Source organism: Salarias fasciatus, chromosome 11 (assembly GCF_902148845.1).
Source record: "Salarias fasciatus chromosome 11, fSalaFa1.1, whole genome shotgun sequence".
Lineage (NCBI taxonomy): Eukaryota > Metazoa > Chordata > Actinopteri > Blenniiformes > Blenniidae > Salarias > Salarias fasciatus.
Window position 1 is genome coordinate 34,977,541 of NC_043755.1, and position 19,935 is coordinate 34,997,475.

Below are 19,935 nucleotides of genomic sequence, written 5' to 3' on the forward strand. Positions count from 1 at the left end.
GCAGGGTTCTCCTCCTCTGGGCCTGGTTCTGCAGGGTTCTCCCGCTCTGGGCCTGGTTCTGCAGGGTTCTCCTCCTCTGGGCCTGGTTCTGCAGGGTTCTCCTCCTCTGGGCCTGGTTCTGCAGGGTTCTCCCGCTCTGGGCTTGGTGGTTCTTTATAAATAAAGCTGAGCTGATTGAGGTGCTATTTCTGTGGTTTGTCGCCACCTTGTGGAAGTTGTTGGTGAAGCAGCAGAACCTTCAGACAGACTCCGGGTTCATCAGGAGTCCTGAGGTTCATTTCAATCCCTTTTTAACACTTTTTAAAAACCTTGAAAAAAAGTTTGACCTCATCGCCATGGCAACATCTTTAACAGCTGCGGCAAACTGTGAAGGAATCAAGCTGGAAAAGAATAAATCACACTACAGGTGAGTTTATTGACCTTCCCCTCAGGTCACCACAGGTCGCATGTTTCTGTGCATTTTGAAAGCTGATGGATTCTGTGGACGAGCAGAAACACTGAAATGGACACAACGCAGATGACAGACTTCATCTGTGCGGTTTATCTCGGGCCTGTCAACAGGTGACAACAGGTGTTAAAGGCCAACTTTAACTGATTACATCAGGACCACAGTTTAGGACATGTCCCCGAGGTTGGACATGTCCCCGAGGTTGGACATGTCCCCGAGGTTGGACATGTGCCCGAGGTTGGACATGTGCCCGAGGTTGGACATGTCCCTGAGGTTGGACACGTCCCTGAGGTTGGACACGTCCCCGAGGTTGGACATGTCCCCGAGGTTGGACATGTCCCTGAGGTTGGACATGTCCCTGAGGTTGGACATGTCCCCGAGGTTGGACATGTCCCCGAGGTTGGACATGTCCCTGAGGTTGGACATGTCCCCGAGGTTGTGTGATTTGCTTTCCTTCAGCGTTCCGACTGCTGGACATCACATCACCTGCAACAAGGACGGACAGCAGTAATAACCTGTAATGTGTTCAATTTTATTCACGTCAACATTCAACAAACATGGTGTAGTTCTGCCCTGCACCAGTAGGTGGCAGTGTTGCTGTACAGACGTCACTGGTTCAGGATGCTGGTCACTGAAGCGTCTGCTTTCAGCTGTTCCTCTGTTTACTGATCAGCTGTGGAACAGCTATAAAAAGTCACTGCCGTCTCAGAGAACTTCTGGAGGTCTGCCTGCTTCAGATCGACTCCGGGGGTCCAGACCTGGTCCAGACCTGGTCCAGACAGACCAGCGGCCTGCTGAGATCCACATGGCCGGAGTTCCTTCATGACGTTAAGCCTGGATTTCTTCTGTCTACAGACTTTCAAATTAAATCATATGAAGCACGTTTCTCACACACACACACACACACACACACACACACACACACACACACACACACACACACACACACACACACACACACACACACACACACACACACACACACACACACACACACACACACACACGTTAGGCTAGCAGACTAGAATGCTGTACACTTACTCTGATACAATGAACAGGTCCTGAGCTGACCGGACCGGACCGGACCGGACCAGACCAGACCGGACCGGACCGGACCGGACCAGACCGGACCGGACCGGACCGAACCGGACCGGCCATCCTCCCAAGATCGCACCTGGACATCCAGCTGCTCGTGTTTCGTTGACCGATTCAGACTCTGGTCAAACATCAACGCGATGGGCCTGGTTACTGCGATCCGTGAGCTGCTGCTGAAGGCGCGGCGCTGATCCGAGCTTCACGCCGGTCCGGTTCGGTCCGCTCCACTGGTCAACGTCTCAACGTCCCAATCGGGAAGTCGCACTTCCGCATTTCGCTTTTCGACTTCTTCTGCTTGAGCGACAGAGAGTTCACCGTCACGTCGCAGCAGAGCGCCGCCTCGTGGCGATCTCGCTGCAACACATCGCAACGGGAAATAATTCATGGATACTTTTTAATACCTCACAAAACTGCGATTAAGACTTAATACTTTTTAAGACCCTGCGGACCCTGAGAGTCCTCAAACATTCACCAGCGAAAAGAAAAACCAGCTGAGCTCAAGTTTTTACGACGTCCTCAAACACTGGCAACCTGGCAACATGACAACGTGACAACCTGGCAACGTGACAACCTGGCAACGTAACAACCTGGCAACATGACAACGTGACAACCTGGCAACGTAACAACCTGGCAACATGACAACGTGACAACCTGGCAACATGACAACGTGACAACCTGGCAACGTGACAACGTGACAACCTGGCAACGTGACAACCTGGCAACGTGACAACGTGACAATCTGGCAACGTGACAACCTGGCAACATGAAAACCTCATCGTTTTTTGACAGCCGAGGTTTAAATCACTCAATGTATGGAGGGACACGAGACGTTCAGGGACACGAGACGTTCAGGGACACGAGACGTTCAGGGACACGAGACGTTCAGGGACATCGTGTTGTGTGACTCAGGAAAGACATGCGGCTGACATAAAGGGATTCAGGACTTTTATTGTGAAGGTCTCTCCAGATGTTCGTACCGACGCTGAGGAGCCAGCGGACAACATCTGGACGCAGCTTCCATGGAAGACGTGTGGACGCTTCTGCGGCACATCTGGAGGACCTGCAGCCAGACGGGTTCTGCTCCACAGCAGGAGAACCCGATCCAGATCCAGATCCTGATCCTGATCCACAGACCAAAACATCTGGCTTCAGGAAACCGTCAATAATACTGAGTGTGGTGGAAACATCTGGACTAAAATACTGAACTAGAACAGAGTTCTGCAAGGTGTGGAGAACCTCCCGACCCCCCAGGACCCCCCAGAACCTCCTGACCCCCCAGAGCCAACCAGATCCCCCCAGGACCGGTTCTGATGCAGGTTCTGGCTGCAGAGAGGAATGTCATGAGAACCGAGAACTCCAGGAGGAACCGAGGTCCTCCAGAGCTCCATGAGTCTCCAGAACGGTTTGGGGTCAGTGTCCTCCCCCTAAAGTCCTGAACCCCCAACAGGACCCCCACCAGGACCCTGTCCCAGTGAGGACCTGGTCTCTCTACACTTTAATCCTTTAAACAAAAAAGCTGAAGTTCCTGGTCCGGTTCCTGGACCGGCCCAGTAGCCTGGTGCAATGGTCCGGTTCTGGTTCCACGGTTCAGCTCCCTGGTCCGGTCCAGCGGTCCGGTCCAGCGGTCCGGTCCTGAGAGTCTCCCGTCTCCTACAGAACAGCTGGTGGTCTGGTCAGGTTCTGGGACCGGCGAGGATGGTTCTGGTTCCACCTGGTGCAGGCGGGCCAGGCCAGACTGGGGCTGGGAGTCGGGCCGGGGGCGGGGCCGGGGGCGGGGCTGGGAGGCGGGATGGGGCGGGGCTAGGGGCGGGGCTAGGAGGCGAGCGACGGCCCGTTGCTCTTGGGCACTGCGGCGGCGCCGGCCGGCGGGTCGGAGCGCGGATCGGGTCTGAACAGGAAGGTGTGCTTGGCGCCGGCGCCGGGGTCCCGGTTCCCGGACCTGGACGTGGCGGTTGCGGCCCGGGGGGGCCGGCGGTGCTGGGCGGAGGCGGGGGGGGGCGGGGCTGCTGGGAACAGGAAGGTTCCGTTGTTGGAGTTCTGGTTCAGGTTGGAGTCGGCGTTCCAGGTCCGGGCGGTCCCGGCAGGGGGGCCGGGGGGGCCGGGGGGGCCGGGGTCCACCTGGGCCAGCTTCTCCTGCAGGTGCTGCACCTCCCGGGCCAGGCGCTCCACCGGGTGGGCGTGGTCGGAGGAGGCGGGGTGCGAGAAGGCCTGCAAGGAAGACAGCCAATCAGAGCCGGGCCGGACTGGAAGACAGGAAGTCCACATCCTGACAGGGACCTCCGGTTCTCCAGACTACAGGTCAGAACCAGCTCCCATCAGCCTGTTCTGCAGGTCCAGACGTTCCTCATCCAGGTCCAGCAGCGGTTCCAGGTCCACCGGTGGTTCCGGTCCAGCGGTGGTTCTGGCTCTGTTCTGACTCGGACCGTAAAGGAGGCCTGACCTGGTCTGAGGAACGTCGTCCAGAACCGACCTGGAGCCCGGAGAACTCTGCTCACTACGCCGACCGATCCAGACCTGGGCCTGCAGCGCCCCCCGCAGGTAGCAGCCCCTCCACAGCCCCAGGCAGGGCCCCAGCAGGAGGGGCAGCAGGGGCCCGCCCGGATCCGGGGTCCCCCCGCAGGTCCAGGTCTTCAGCAGCCGCTCCAGGCCCGGGACGCTCTCCGAGGACGGCGCCCTCCGGTGGCTCTTCCTGTAGACGGCGCTGCGCCAGGGCGGCAGGCCGGGGGGGCAGGAGAACGTCCCCCGAGAGAACAGGAACACGGAACCGGGGGCGGAGTCCAGCTGCAAGAACAGAACCGGGTCAGAGGAAGACCGGGACAGCAGAGCATGGAGCACCCTCCGCCTCTGGCACCAGTGTGTGTGTGTGTGTGTGTGTGTGTGTGTGTGTGTGTGTGTGTGTGTGCGTGCCACCCACCCGCTGGGGGTCCAGGCTGGTGTTCAGGTTCCCGTTCAGCAGGGGGGGGGGACGGGGGGGACGGGGGGACGGGCTGGGTGAAGCGGTCCTGGGCGTCCTTGCTGTGCTGCAGGGACCAGTCCCACACGGGGGGCAGGGGGGGGTCTGACGGGTCCGACGGGTCCGGGACCAGGACGTCCCTCCAACCATTGACCGGAGTGTACGACTGTCCTGAGTTCTGGACGGGGTGGGACAGACTGGGTCAGACCAGGACAGACCGGGAGAGGACAGAGACGAGGACAGGCGAGGACAGGCGAGGACAGGCGGACCTGCGGTCTCCTGCAGCGCTCCCGCTGGCAGTTGGACAGGAAGGTGGAGAAGAGCGGCAGCTGGACGGAGTCGTGCAGCGCCAGCAGGAAGTCCTCCGTCAGCTGGAAGCGGGACGGAAACTGAGACCAGAGCTGCCAGACGCAGTCCAGGAACAGCAGGAAGACCGGGGCCTGCGGGACCAGAGACAGGGACCACTGTCACACAGACCGGAACCAGAACCCAGGAAGAACCACAGACCGGTCCTGCAGGAACCGAAGAACCAGACCAGGAGTCGGGCGGAGTCAGCAGCAGGTGGGTGGAGTCAGCAGCAGGTGGGAGGAGTCAGCAGCAGGTGGGAGGAGTCAGCAGCAGGTGGGCGGAGTCAGCAGCAGGTGGGAGGAGTCAGCAGCAGGTGGGAGGAGTCAGCAGCAGGTGGGCGGAGTCAGCAGCAGGTGGGAGGAGTCAGCAGCAGGTGGGAGGAGTCAGCAGCAGGTGGGTGGAGTCAGCAGCGGGTGGGAGGAGTCAGCAGCGGGTGGGAGGAGTCAGCAGCGGGTGGGAGGAGTCAGCAGCAGGTGGGAGGAGTCAGCAGCAGGTGGGAGGAGTCAGCAGCAGGTGGGAGGAGTCAGCAGCAGGTGGGAGTAGTCGGCAGCAGGTGGGAGGAGTCAGCAGTAGGTGGGAGGAGTCAGCGGCAGGTGGGTGGAGTCAGCAGCAGGTGGGTGGAGTCAGCAGCAGGTGGGAGGAGTCAGCAGCTTGTGGGCGTGTCCCGCAGCAGTCTGACCTCGTCCTTGTCGTTGTCACGGTGATAGTTGCCGCGGCTGTGGAAGCGGTGTCCGGCCGTCACCCACTCCTTCTGGACCAGACTCTGGAAGCCCAGCTGAGACCGGCTGTGGGGGTCGCACAACACCTGGACCAGGCTGGACACCACGCAGGCCAGGTCCCGGTCCTCCGCCTCTGCAACGCACCACACCACAACACACAGCGTCACAACACACACAGCGTCAACAACAGTGTCACACACCGTCGTAACCACACAGCATCACAACAACTCTGGAGTGAAATTGGAGATATGGAGAGCCAAATGTTTCTCCTACCTGCACAATAGTTTTTTGTACTCGGAAAAAAAAATTACTTTGAAAGATATTTCAACGTAAGAGCAGTTCTGTATTCTTTTAATTTGTGGATCGTTTTTGTGATGAACAAACCTCGGTGCATCAGCTGTGAACGACATTTTGCTTTTGCAAAACACACGGAGTTTGTGTGTGAATCACTGACTGTGAATAAAACACATTTTTTGTGTTGGAGAGGTTTTGGCATTTCACTCCATAAACGACACGACACACAGCGTCAAAACATCACACAGTGTCACAACAACACAGAGTCACACACACAGAGTCACAACATCCCAACAAAACAGTGTCACAACACACAGCACCACAACAACACACAGCACCACAACAACGCACAGCATCACAACAACACACAGCACCACAACAACGCACAGCATCACAACAACACACAGCACCACAACAACACACAGCACCACCACAACACACAGCACCACAACACACAGCACCACAACAACGCACAGCATCACAACAACACACAGCACCACAACACACAGCACCACAACAACACACAGCATCACAACAACACAGCACCACAACAACACACAGCATCACAACAACACACAGCATCACAACAACACAGCATCACAACAACACACAGCACCACAACACACAGCACCACAACACACAGCACCACAACAACACACAGCATCACAACAACACACAGCACCACAACACACAGCACCACAACACACAGCACCACAACAACACAGCATCACAACAACACACAGCATCACAACAACACACAGCACCACAACAACACAGCATCACAACAACACACAGCACCACAACACACAGCACCACAACACACAGCACCACAACAACACAGCATCACAACAACACACAGCACCACAACACACAGCACCACAACACACAGCACCACAACAACACAGCATCACAACAACACACAGCACCACAACAGTGTCACCACAGCAACACACTTCATCACAACACAGCGTCACAACACAACAAGTGTCACAACACACAGCCTCACAACAACACACAGTGTAACAACAACACAACAATACACACTGTCAACACACAGCACCACAACAACACACAGTGTCACAACAACACAAAGTGTCATAACAACAGTGTCACCACAGCAACACAGCGCCACAACAACACACTTCGTCACAACAACACACAGCGTCACAACAACACAACACAGCGTCACAACAACACAGTGTCATAACACACTGTCACCACAGCAACAGTGTCACAACACCACCACAACACACAGCGTCACAACAACACACAGCGTCACAACAACACACAGCGTCACAACAACACACAGCGTCACAACAACACAACACAGCGTCACAACAACACAGTGTCATAACACACTGTCACCACAGCAACAGTGTCACAACACCACCACAACACACAGCGTCACAACAACACACAGCGTCACAACAACACACAGTGTAACAACAACACACAGCGTCACAACAACACAACACAGCACCACAACAACACAGTGTCATAACACAGTGTCACCACAGCAACACAGTGTCACAACACCACCACAACAACACAGCGTCACAACACAGCATCACAACGTCACACAGCGTCGCAAAGCGTCACACACAGCTGTGTTGTTTTTGTGCGTCTGGGCTTCATGTTCTCCATGTGTCGGCCGACTGTCTAGAGCTGATATTTGCGGCGAAGCTGCTTCTGCTTCCTCAGTTTCATCAGAAAATGTCACCATGACAACCGAGACCACAGCTCCCGGCCGACGGCGGTCCAGGCAGAACACCCTGAACGTCAGCCGCACGCCGTGTCGGACTTCCTTCATCCAGATGTCCAAACACTTCACTGCATCAGGGTGTCACGGTGTGTCGCGGTGTGTAACAGTGTGTGTGTTGTGGTGTGTGTGTGTGTGTGTGTGTGAAACAGTGTGTCGCGGTGTGTGTGTGCAACTGTGTGTGTGTTGTGGTGTGTGTGAAACAGTGTGTCGCGGTGTGTGTGTGCAACTGTGTGTGTGTTGTGGTGTGTGTGAAACAGTGTGTTGCGGTGTGCGTGTGTAACTGTGTGTGTGTGTAAAGGCCCGTCCAGCTTCACATGTCTGCGTGGGTGTGCGTTGTGCGTTGGTCCGCGTGACGTAAAAATCGTCATGACTTCCTGTCCGCTGGCGTCCGGCGGACCGACCCGGACGTCCGCGCAGCAGCCAGATTTTGAGACCGCGCTGCGCGCAGCTCGTGGCGGTGTGCGCCTGCGCCAGAGCGCCAGAGCAGACAAAACATGACGGTAAAAGTGAAAGTAGACGGAGCTCCAGCCTGATGGCTCCACTAAAGACACCCAAAGAGTGAAAAACTGGTGGAGAGAGAGAGAGAGAGAGAGAGAGAGAGACTGTCTGGAGGAGGAGAAGGTCTGCAGACACAAGTGAAAAAGTAGCTAATCGCTCCGGCGCCGCCCCGCGATTCAGAAACAGAGAAAAAAGGCTAAATAAACTTTAATACTTAGTGATAATGTACTGACAGTGTATGAGCTTCATTTTCTCTAAATACTCCGTAACAAAGGAGCAGATCAACAGTCTGTAGAGGCGGAGAAGCTTCAGGAGGCACAGCCGAGCTCACGGTGTAGTCTGGGAGGAAGCGTCCGCAGCGGTGGAGCGCCGAGCTTCCAAAGCGGACGCGGAAACGCAGACATGTGAAGCATGGACCAGCCCAGTGTGGCATGGTGTGTGTGTGTAACACTGTGTAGCAGTGTGTGTGTCACGGTGTGTAGCAGTGTGTTGTTGTGCCGGTCTGATGTGGACACTGAATAATGAATGGGCCGGACCATGTGAGCTGGGGTCAGGGGTCAGGGGTCAGGGTCACGGGACTCACCTTGCAGCGCCACGGTCAGGTGACCTCCGCGGAGCAGGCAGGCAACCTCTGCAGCTTTCCTCAGGCAGGCCCTGAAGAGGTCAGAGGTCAGAAGAGGTCGTTCCGGAGCTCCAAACAGGAAGTAGCAAAATAAAACAGCATGAAGAAGAAACACGGAACATTTCACGTGTTCCACTTCCAGGCTGAAGAACCGTGTTGTCAGGACGTCAGTCCACATGAGACCTCTGAGGACACAGTGGACTGTAGCGCGGCGCTAGCCAGTGGAGCTATGCTAGCTGCTGTGTGATTGGCTGTCAGGAAGAAATGATGAGGATCAAGCTTCCTGATTGGCTGTCCTGAAGAAAGCTTTGATTGATCCTGTTCTCAGTGGATCCGGCCTCACGTTGGAGAACCCGCCTGGTTCTGATCCGGCTCCGGCTCGGGGCCGTCCTGGGTTCTCCCTCCAGTCTGCAGGGTTCTCCGTCCTTCAGCACACGGAACCGGACGGTTCTCCAGCCCGGCCAGGCAGAGGCTTACCTGGAGTACTCCAGCCAGCGGGTGTTCTCCAGGGTGGAGAACCACTTATCATCCGGAACCGACACCGACGTGGAGATATCTGCAAGACAGAGGAGAACCGGGGAACCACAGAATCCTGCAGAACATTTTAATCCACTGTCACTCCTCCCTGGTTCTCCTCCCTGGTTCTATGTGGAACTGGCTGATCGGTGCAGAATGTTCTGAGGCCGATCAGAAAACTGGCGTCACTAGAACTTCTACAAGGTTCAGGTTCAACACCTGCTGGTCACCAGTTAACACGGACACCAGTTCATCTGGAACACCGGCAGGCCGGACGGAGACAAGGCGCCGGGCGGGGGAGGGGCTCTCTGAGCAGAGAGAAAGACCAGAACCTCAATGTTCCTCCACCCGGGGCTCCACCCGGGAGGACCCGGACTGGATCTGGTTCTGGATCTGGATCTCTTTGCCTCCGTGGATCCAGAAGCTTTTATCACAATTGTTTTAAATCGCATTAAAAAAAACAGCCATGTGACCTGTGTGTGTGTGTGTGTGTGTGTGTGTGTGTGTGTGTGTGTGTGTGTGTGTGTGTGTGTGTGTGTGTGTCTGTGTGTGTGTGTGCGTGTGTGTGTGTGCGTGTGTGCGTGTGTGCGTTCTCGTATTTCTATCCTTGTTGGGGCCAAATGTCCCCACAAGGATAGCAAAACGTGGAACGACGTGCCTTGTGGGACCTTTTTCCGGTCCTAAGTAGGAGAAACAGTGTTTTCTTGACCATGTTGTTGTTACTGAAAAAAGTAAAAGTGCAAAAACATTTCTTTAGGGTTAGGCTTTGTTGTGGTGTGGGTTAGGGTTAGGGTAAGGGTCAGGGTTAGGGGCTAGACATGAATGGGAGTCAATGGACGGTCCCCACAAGGATAGAAATACGAGACTGAGCGTGTGTGCGTGTGTGTGCGTGTGTGTGTGTGTGTGTGTGTGTGTGTGTGTGTGCGCGCTCCTCACCTCCCAGGCAGAGGCTGCGCAGGCGGCTGTGAGCCAGCTGGATGTCTGCAGGCGACGGCAGCTCGTCTCCCAGCTCCACCACCACACACACCGCCGACTGGCAGCCGAACAGAACCAGCTCCAGGTTCCTGAGGGAACAATCACAACGCCGTCTGCACGCCAAACACTGCGTCTCATCTCCACTTTATTCACGTAAGACTTCAGAGAAACCGTCTGGACCGGGACGGGGAGAAAAAGCTGAAAAAGAATTCAGGTCAAACTGAGACGGCGGTGAAGACGTCTCACCTCAGGTCGTCCTTCTCGTGGTAGATGTTGTTCTGGAAGCTGGACATCCTCAGCAGGTCGCTGCCTCCAGGGTGTCTCCAGCACCAGCGCTGCAGAGGACAGGAGCAGGACAGCGTCTTCCTCACCACAGAGCGTCTTCCTCACCACAGAGCGTCTTCCTCAGCACAGAGCGTCTTCCTCACTATAGAGCGTCTTCCTCACGATAGAGCGTCTTCCTCACTATAGAGCGTCTTCCTCAGCACAGAGCGTCTTCCTCAGCACAGAGCGTCTTCCTCACTATAGAGCGTCTTCCTCACTATAGAGCGTCTTCCTCAGCACAGAGCGTCTTCCTCAGCACAGAGCGTCTTCCTCACTATAGAGCGTCTTCCTCAGCACAGAGCGTCTTCCTCACGATAGAGCGTCTTCCTCACGATAGAGCATCTTCCTCACTATAGAGCGTCTTCCTCACTATGCATCTTCCTCACTATAGAGCATCTTCCTCGCTATAGAGCATCTTCCTCACTATAGAGCATCTTCCTCAGCACAGAGCGTCTTCCTCAGCACAGAGCGTCTTCCTCAGCACAGAGCGTCTTCCTCAGCACAGAGCGTCTTCCTCACTATAGAGCATCTTCCTCACTATAGAGCATCTTCCTCACTATAGAGCGTCTTCCTCACTATAGAGCGTCTTCCTCAGCACAGAGCGTCTTCCTCAGCACAGAGCGTCTTCCTCAGCACAGAGCGTCTTCCTCACTATAGAGCATCTTCCTCACTATAGAGCGTCTTCCTCACTATAGAGCATCTTCCTCACTATAGAGCGTCTTCCTCACTATAGAGCATCTTCCTCACTATAGAGCGTCTTCCTCACTATAGAGCATCTTCCTCACTATAGAGCGTCTTCCTCACTATAGAGCGTCTTCCTCACTATAGAGCATCTTCCTCACTATAGAGCATCTTCCTCACTATAGAGCGTCTTCCTCACTATAGAGCGTCTTCCTCACTATAGAGCATCTTCCTCACTATAGAGCGTCTTCCTCACTATAGAGCGTCTTCCTCACTATAGAGCATCTTCCTCACTATAGAGCATCTTCCTCACTATAGAGCGTCTTCCTCACTATAGAGCGTCTTCCTCACTATAGAGCATCTTCCTCACTATAGAGCATCTTCCTCACTATAGAGCATCTTCCTCACACTAGAGCGTCTTCCTCACTATAGAGCGTCTTCCTCACTATAGAGCATCTTCCTCACACTAGAGCGTCTTCCTCACTATAGAGCGTCTTCCTCACTATAGAGCATCTTCCTCACTATAGAGCATCTTCCTCCTCTGAGTGCTCAGGTGAGGATCAGCTGATCGGACTCACCGGGATTCGGCCTTCATGGAAGTGAGCGAAGCTTTTCTTCAGCTCCGTGTCGAAAACCTTCTGAGGAACCACGATGAACCTGGACAGGCTGAGGGAGGCACAAACAGAGCCGTTACCGCAGCAACAGGCCGCGACTCTGGAGATGTGCTTTGTTCAGATGGATCCGAGCAGCGGAGCGGGGGGGGGGGGGGGGGGGGGGGGGGGGGCAGGTTTTATTTACTTATTTAAATAAGATAGGGAAAGTGCACAGTAACAAACATCTGCATTTCCAGACAATAACAGGTGTAAATATACCGAATTATAGCCACAAGGCTAATAAGGTGGAGCAGCGGGTAGAGCAGCGGGGGGGCAGGTGGAGCAGCGGGTGGAGCAGCGGGGGGGCAGGTGGAGCAGCGGGTGGAGCAGCAGGTGGAGCAGCGGGGGGCAGGTGGAGCAGCGGGTGGAGCAGCGGGGGGGCAGGTGGAGCAGCGGGTGGAGCAGCAGGTGGAGCAGCGGGGGGCAGGTGGAGCAGTGGGTGGAGCAGTGGGTGGAGCAGCGGGTGGAGCAGCAGGTGGAGCAGTGAGTGGAGCAGTGGGTGGAGCAGCGGGTGGAGCAGCGGGTGGAGCAGTGAGTGGAGCAGCGGGTGGAGCAGTGAGTGGAGCAGTGAGTGGAGCAGTGGGTGGAGCAGCGGGTGGAGCAGTGGGTGGAGCAGTGGGTGGAGCAGTGGGTGGAGCAGTGAGTGGAGCAGTGGGTGGAGCAGCGGGTGGAGCAGTGGGTGGAGCAGTGGGTGGAGCAGTGGGTGGAGCAGTGAGTGGAGCAGTGGGTGGAGCAGTGAGTGGAGCAGCAGGTGGAGCAGCGGGGGGGCAGGTGGAGCAGCGGGTGGAGCAGTGGGTGGAGCAGCAGGTGGAGCAGCGGGGGGGCAGGTGGAGCAGCGGGTGGAGCAGTGGGTGGAGCAGCAGGTGGAGCAGCGGGGGGGCAGGTGGAGCAGCGGGTGGAGCAGCGGGTGGAGCAGTGGGTGGAGCAGGTGGAGCAGTGGGTGGAGCAGCGGGTGGAGCAGCGGGTGGAGCAGCGGGGGGGCAGGTGGAGCAGCGGGTGGAGCAGCGGGTGGAGCAGCGGGTGGAGCAGCGGGTGGAGCAGCGGGGGGGCAGGTGGAGCAGTGGGTGGAGCAGTGGGTGGAGCAGTGGGTGGAGCGGCGGGTGGAGCGGCGGCTGACCACTCACCTGGTGGACATCTCGAAGCGGTCGTTGACGGAGCTCACCCTCCAGGTGGAGGCTCCACATCGCTCCACCTCCTGCTCCCAGTCCGCCGCCGACTCGAACCAGTTCATGCGGTCGTCACGGCGACGGTTGCTAAGGAACTGCTTCATCTCTGCAGCACGAGGAGGAGAAGCAGCTGAGAGCGGAACCACTGCAGCAACAACGGAAGGGGGGGTCATGACAGGTGGGGTCATCTGATCCGGGGTCACGGCCTCGGGGGCGGGGTCAGCCGGCTCTGCATTATTGATCCTGACAGTGAAAGCAGCAGCTCAGGTTCCCTGAAGCGGAGCTGAACCCAGAGTCAGGCTCCGGTTCTCCACTGGGCCGGTTCCACTGCCGGTTCTACTGAGAACCCAGAGGGTTCCAGGTCTGGTCGGGTCTTCAGGGGAAACATGATTCCTGCTGGATCTTCAGATTAAAGAGCTGCTGTCTCTCTGCACTGCTAGCTTTAGCTTTAGCAACATCCACAGCTGTTCTCTGTGGTTAAAAGATAAGTTACTGATTTACTAAACTGATGCCTGCTGACATCAGACTATAGAGCATCTTCCTCCTCTGACATCAGACTACAGAGCATCTTCCTCCTCTGACATCAGACTATAGAGCATCTTCCTCCTCTGACATCAGACTATAGAGCATCTTCCTCCTCTGACATCAGACTATAGAGCATCTTCCTCCTCTGACATCAGACTATAGAGCATCTTCCTCCTCTGACATCAGACTACAGAGCATCTTCCTCCTCTGACATCAGACTATAGAGCATCTTCCTCCTCTGACATCAGACTATAGAGCATCTTCCTCCTCTTGACATCAGACTATAGAGCATCTTCCTCCTCTGACATCAGACTATAGAGCATCTTCCTCCTCTGACATCAGACTATAGAGCATCTTCCTCCTCTGACATCAGACTACAGAGCATCTTCCTCCTCTGACATCAGACTACAGAGCATCTTCCTCCTCTGACATCAGACTATAGAGCATCTTCCTCCTCTGACATCAGACTACAGAGCATCTTCCTCCTCTGACATCAGACTATAGAGCATCTTCCTCCTCTGACATCAGACTATAGAGCATCTTCCTCCTCTGACATCAGACTATAGAGCATCTTCCTCCTCTGACATCAGACTACAGAGCATCTTCCTCCTCTGACATCAGACTACAGAGCATCTTCCTCCTCTGACATCAGACTATAGAGCATCTTCCTCCTCTGACATCAGACTATAGAGCATCTTCCTCCTCTGACATCAGACTATAGAGCATCTTCCTCCTCTGACATCAGACTACAGAGCATCTTCCTCCTCCAGCATCAGATGATAGATTAAACAGATCACATCAGATTCTCAGATCGTACGTTATGCTAACAGTTAGCTATGCAGGCGGAAGGAACTGCAAGAAGAAGACTATGCTAACGCAGTGGATTGGGAATGCTATGCTACGCTAAGCTAAGCTAATGTTGATTTGCTGATCTGTCCACAGCGTGATAAACTCAAGTGTCAAACAGGAAGTGACATCAAACAGCACCAAGTGTCCCGCCTCCACAGGAAAGCCTTCAGTTTACGAAGGGGCGGGTTTACGAAGGGGCGGGTTCACGAAGGGGCGGGTTTACGAAGGGGCGGGACTCACCGACGCTCCCCAGAGCAGCGTTCTGGAAAGACAAGACGGCCCCCGGCCTGGGGGGCTGGTAGGTCTTGGCGATGGTGAAGCTCATCTGAAGGGGGGAAGAACAGCAAGCTCATCGACAGGTCAAAGGTCGTCATCAGTCAGCAGTCTGACAGACAGTAGCCTCACATCCCTAAGCCCAGGACCCAGATCCCTAAGGCCAGGACCCAGATCCCTAAGGCCAGGACCCAGATCCCTAAGGCCAGGACCCAGATCCCTAAACCCCAAACCCAGAACACAGAAATCAGAACCTCGACTGCAAACCAAGCACCCAAAACCCAAACCAAGAACCCTAAACCCAGGATCCAGAAATCAGAAGCTGAAACCCAGGACCCAAAACCCACATTCAGAACTCTAATCCCAGGACCCAGAATCTAGATCCCCAAATCAAGAACTCACAACACCAGCACCCCAAACCTAAACGCAGAACCCCAAACCCAGAACCCCAAACCCAGAACTCCAAAACAAGAACCCTAACCCAAACCCAGAACTCCAAAACTGAAACCCAGAACACCAAAATCTTATCCTGGAACCCAAAATCCAGACCCCCAAACCAACAATGAAGAGTCCAGAACCAAGAATCCAGCATCCAGAACCTCAAACCCTGAACCCAGAACCCAAAAACCCAAACCAAGGAGCCCAGGACCTCTTGACCTCTTGACCCCAGGACCTCTCTACCCTGGGATGCCGGACTCTCAGGACCCCGGGACCGGATCCAGGACCCGGTGGACCCCGATTCCCCTAAACCTGCAGAGTCTGTCGTCGGGACACTTTTATCGGACGCGTCGCCTCGGCCGGAGGGGGCGGAGCCACCGCCAGACTCCACCCACCTCGATGACCTGGGCGTCCGGAGTGAGGCGGTCGAACAGGAAGCAGATCACTCTCATGTCGCGGCAGTAGAGCACCAGCTCCTCCGGGGTGAACTTCAGGGACGAGGAGGCGGTCAGCAGCTTGGTCCGGCTCGGCCCCACTGCACACACACACACACACACACACACACACACACACACACACACACACACACACCATACAAAACACACACCACACACACACACACACACACACACACACACACACACACCATACAAAACACACACCACACACACACACACACACACACACACACACCATACACCATACACCATACAACACACACAGCACACACCATACAAAACACACACCACACACACACACCATACAACACACACAGCACACACACATACACCACACACACACACCACACACCATACAACACACACAGCACACACACATACACCACACACCATACAACACACACACACACACACACACACACACACACCACACACACGACACACACGACACACACAACACACACGACACACACACCACACACCACACACACCATAAACCACACACAGACACACACACCATACAAGACACACACACACACACACACACACACACACACACACCATGTGTAACTAAGAAGTAAACGATCTCTGTAGCGGTCGGTCTTTCTACCGTTGCCATGGAAATGGAATAATTTTCTGAATGTTACCATGGAAACGTGACACCTGATGCACACTGGATGCGGTCCGTCTCCGGTCCAGTACGCCGCAGCTCTGATTCGCCGCCTGGCGTCTCTGCAGTCCGCTGCGGGCGGTTGCCAGGTCTGTCGCTGTCCCCCGTAAACAATATGAAACCCGTGGAACTCAACAGAAAGCAGCCACTACTGCAGCTTGAGCTTAATGACCACGGATCAGCGGCAGCGTCCGCGCCGCAGCCGGAACACATCCAGCGCGCATCAGGGATTAAACTTTTCTGGAAAGAGTTTCCGATTAAAACGTTGCCATGGAAACGGACCGGAGACAGAACCGGACCGAAACGTTCTGTAACTCACCGACGACGACCTTCTCTATGGAGGCCAGAGCCACGTCGTGGTCTCCCAGGAGAACCGGGTCGGCATTGTCCTGCATCCGAGACAGAGACGACGTCCGTCAAGGGACCCAGATTAACAAGAGAAGCACAAAGGTCTGGCTGAAGGTCTAATCTGGTTTACGGTTTATTCTGACTGAAGGTTTAATCTGGTTGAAGGTTTAATCTGGTTGAAGGTCTAATCTGACTGAAGGTCTAATCTGACTGAAGGTCTAATCTGGTTGAAGGTCTAATCTGGTTGAAGGTTTAATCTGGTTGAAGGTTTAATCTGACTGAAGGTCTAATCTGACTGAAGGTTTAATCTGGTTGAAGGTTTAATCTGGTTGAAGCTCTAATCTGGTTGAAGGTCTAATCTGGTTGAAGGTTTAATCTGGTTGAAGGTTTAATCTGACTGAAGGTCTAATCTGACTGAAGGTTTAATCTGGTTGAAGGTCTAATCTGGTTGAAGGTCTAATCTGGTTGAAGGTCTAATCTGGTTGAAGGTCTAATCTGGTTGAAGGTTTATTCTGGTTGAAGGTTTAATCTGACTGAAGGTTTAATCTGGTTGAAGGTCTAATCTGGTTGAAGGTTTAATCTGGTTGAAGGTTTAATCTGGTTGAAGGTCTAATCTGACTGAAGGTTTAATCTGACTGAAGGTTTAATCTGGTTGAAGGTTTAATCTGGTTGAAGGTCTAATCTGACTGAAGGTTTAATCTGACTGAAGGTTTAATCTGATTGAAGGTTTAATCTGGTTGAAGGTCTAAGCTAACTACGATGCTAACAGCTGGGATCCAGCCACTGGACACACAGACACAACAAAGGTATTTATGAGCTTATCTCACTTTGTCAATGATCGGGACAGGGCGCAGGTCCAAAATCTTCGGAGTGTTCTTTTAAACTGGCTGAAGGTCTCATCTGGTTAAAGGTTGAAGGTCTAATCTGGTTGAAGGTCTAATCTGGTTGAAGGTCTAATCTGGTTGAAGGTCTAATCTGGTTGAAGGTTTAATCTGGTTGAAGGTTTAATCTGACTGAAGGTCTAATCTGACTGAAGGTTTAATCTGGTTGAAGGTTTAATCTGGTTGAAGGTCTAATCTGGTTGAAGGTCTAATCTGACTGAAGGTTTAATCTGGTTGAAGGTTTAATCTGACTGAAGGTCTAATATGACTGACGGTTTAATCTGACTGAAGGTTTAATCTGGTTGAAGGTCTAATCTGGTTGATGGTCTAATCTGACTGAAGGTTTAATCTGGTTGAAGGTTTAATCTGGTTGAAGGTTTAATCTGACTGAAGGTCTAATCTGACTGAAGGTTTAATCTGACTGAAGGTTTAATCTGGTTGAAGGTCTAATCTGGTTGAAGGTCTAATCTGACTGAAGGTTTAATCTGGTTGAAGGTCTAATCTGGTTGAAGGTTTAATCTGGTTGAAGGTTTAATCTGGTTGAAGGTTTAATCTGGTTGAAGGTTTAATCTGGTTGAAGGTCTAATCTGGTTGAAGGTCTAATCTGAAGGTTTAATCTGACTGAAGGTTTAATCTGGTTGAAGGTCTAATCTGGTTGAAGGTCTAATCTGGTTGAAGGTTTAATCTGGTTGAAGGTTTAATCTGGTTGAAGGTTTAATCTGGTTGAAGGTCTAATCTGGTTGAAGGTCTAATCTGAAGGTTTAATCTGACTGAAGGTTTAATCTGGTTGAAGGTCTAATCTGGTTGAAGGTTTAATCTGGTTGAAGGTTTAATCTGACTGAAGGTTTAATCTGACTGAAGGTTTAATCTGACTGAAGGTTTAATCTGGTTGAAGGTCTAATCTGACTGAAGGTTTAATCTGACTGAAGGTTTAATCTGACTGAAGGTTTAATCTGGTTGAAGGTCTAAGCTAACTACGATGCTAACAGCTGGGATCCAGCCACTGGACACACAGACACAACAAAGGTATTTATGAGCTTATCTCACTTTGTCAATGATCGGGACAGGGCGCAGGTCCAAAATCTTCGGAGTGTTCTTTTAAACTGGCTGAAGGTCTCATCTGGTTAAAGGTTGAAGGTCTAATCTGGTTGAAGGTCTAATCTGGTTGAAGGTCTAATCTGGTTGAAGGTTTAATCTGGTTGAAGGTCTAATCTGGTTGAAGGTCTAATCTGGTTGAAGGTTTAATCTGGTTGAAGGTCTAATCTGGTTGAAGGTCTAATCTGGTTGAAAGTCTAATCTGGTTGAAGGTTTAATCTGGTTGAAGGTCTAATCTGAGTGGAGAGTGGAGAGAGGTGCAGGGCGGGTGGAGGAGCAGGGTGCAGGACCTACGTCAGCTCGGGGGCCGTCCTGGGGGGTGAAGGCCACCCTGAAGGGGGTACAGAACAGCGTCCCGGACAGCCAGCCCCGCCCCTCCCTGGACGCCAGCTTCTTCCTCACCAGCGCCACCCTCTGCAGGACACACTCTCCTGGGGGGACAGCAGGGTGAGACGGGGCGGGTGTGTGTGTGTGTGTGTGTGTGTGTGGCAGTGTTAATTTTGACATGAGTTTTTCATTTCATTTCAGTCTTAGTCCCTCACCAAAGACTTGATTTAGTTAAAGTCACATTTCAGTTTTTTTTAGTTTTGTTTTGTTTCAGTTAAAATTTAGTCTGTGGAAATGAGTTTCAGTTTTAGTCTTAATTTTGGTCTTGATGAAATTTGACAGTTTTGTTGTACAGTAGTATGATAGATAGATAGACAGATAGACAGATAGACAGATAGATAGATAGATAGCTTTATTGTCCCAGTGGGAAATTTGTCTTGGGCAAAGTGCTTCATCAACATACATATAAAAACACAACATAAAACCACAGCAGCAGAAGTGCAAAAAGATATTTGTCAGTTGTAAAAACTCCACTGTAAGCATATCTTTAATTATGTTTAGATATTTAAATTTAGAATGTATCATATAACTCTTGTATCATACATATGAAAATCTAAGGCTTGTTAGAAAAAAATTAAATACATGAACTTCAGATTCTTTCTGTAAATTCTTGCAACAAATGACAGCCTGCAAGAAAAAAGCTCCGATCATAATGACCAGCAGGTGGCGCTAATGCAGCCAACGGGATGCAAGCTGCCGTAAAACATCACAGAAGAAGAAGAGGAGCAGCACAACAACAAACATGGCACTGAGTGACAGTGCTGCGGTGCTGCGTCTCCGTATGGAGCCGGACCGGAGCCGGACCGGAGCCGGACCGGAGCCGGACCGGAGCCGGACCGGAGCCGGACCGGAGCCGGACCGGGGCCAGACCGGAGCCAGACCGGGGCCGGACCGGAGCCGGACCGGAGCCGGACCGGAGCCGGACCGGGACCGGAGCCGGACCGGAGCCGGAGCCGG

General features: G+C 53.5%; 1 protein-coding gene across 1 annotated transcript in view; it reads right to left on the bottom strand.

Annotated features, from left to right (window-relative positions):
* Positions 1 to 3,215: 3,215 nt before the first annotated feature.
* mtmr11 (myotubularin related protein 11) overlaps positions 3,216 to 19,935 on the bottom strand; it is a 49,184-nt gene continuing 32,464 nt past the window's right edge. Inside the window, 16 exon segments of the mRNA XM_030103598.1 lie at positions 3,216 to 3,751; positions 4,058 to 4,324; positions 4,458 to 4,523; positions 4,525 to 4,674; positions 4,766 to 4,936; positions 5,524 to 5,696; positions 8,701 to 8,771; positions 9,217 to 9,295; positions 10,192 to 10,319; positions 10,477 to 10,565; positions 11,814 to 11,901; positions 13,013 to 13,160; positions 14,669 to 14,753; positions 15,535 to 15,674; positions 16,587 to 16,656; positions 18,886 to 19,022. Of these exon segments, the coding sequence (XP_029959458.1) occupies positions 3,356 to 3,751; positions 4,058 to 4,324; positions 4,458 to 4,523; positions 4,525 to 4,674; positions 4,766 to 4,936; positions 5,524 to 5,696; positions 8,701 to 8,771; positions 9,217 to 9,295; positions 10,192 to 10,319; positions 10,477 to 10,565; positions 11,814 to 11,901; positions 13,013 to 13,160; positions 14,669 to 14,753; positions 15,535 to 15,674; positions 16,587 to 16,656; positions 18,886 to 19,022 (2,258 nt within the window). The 3' untranslated portion in view covers positions 3,216 to 3,355.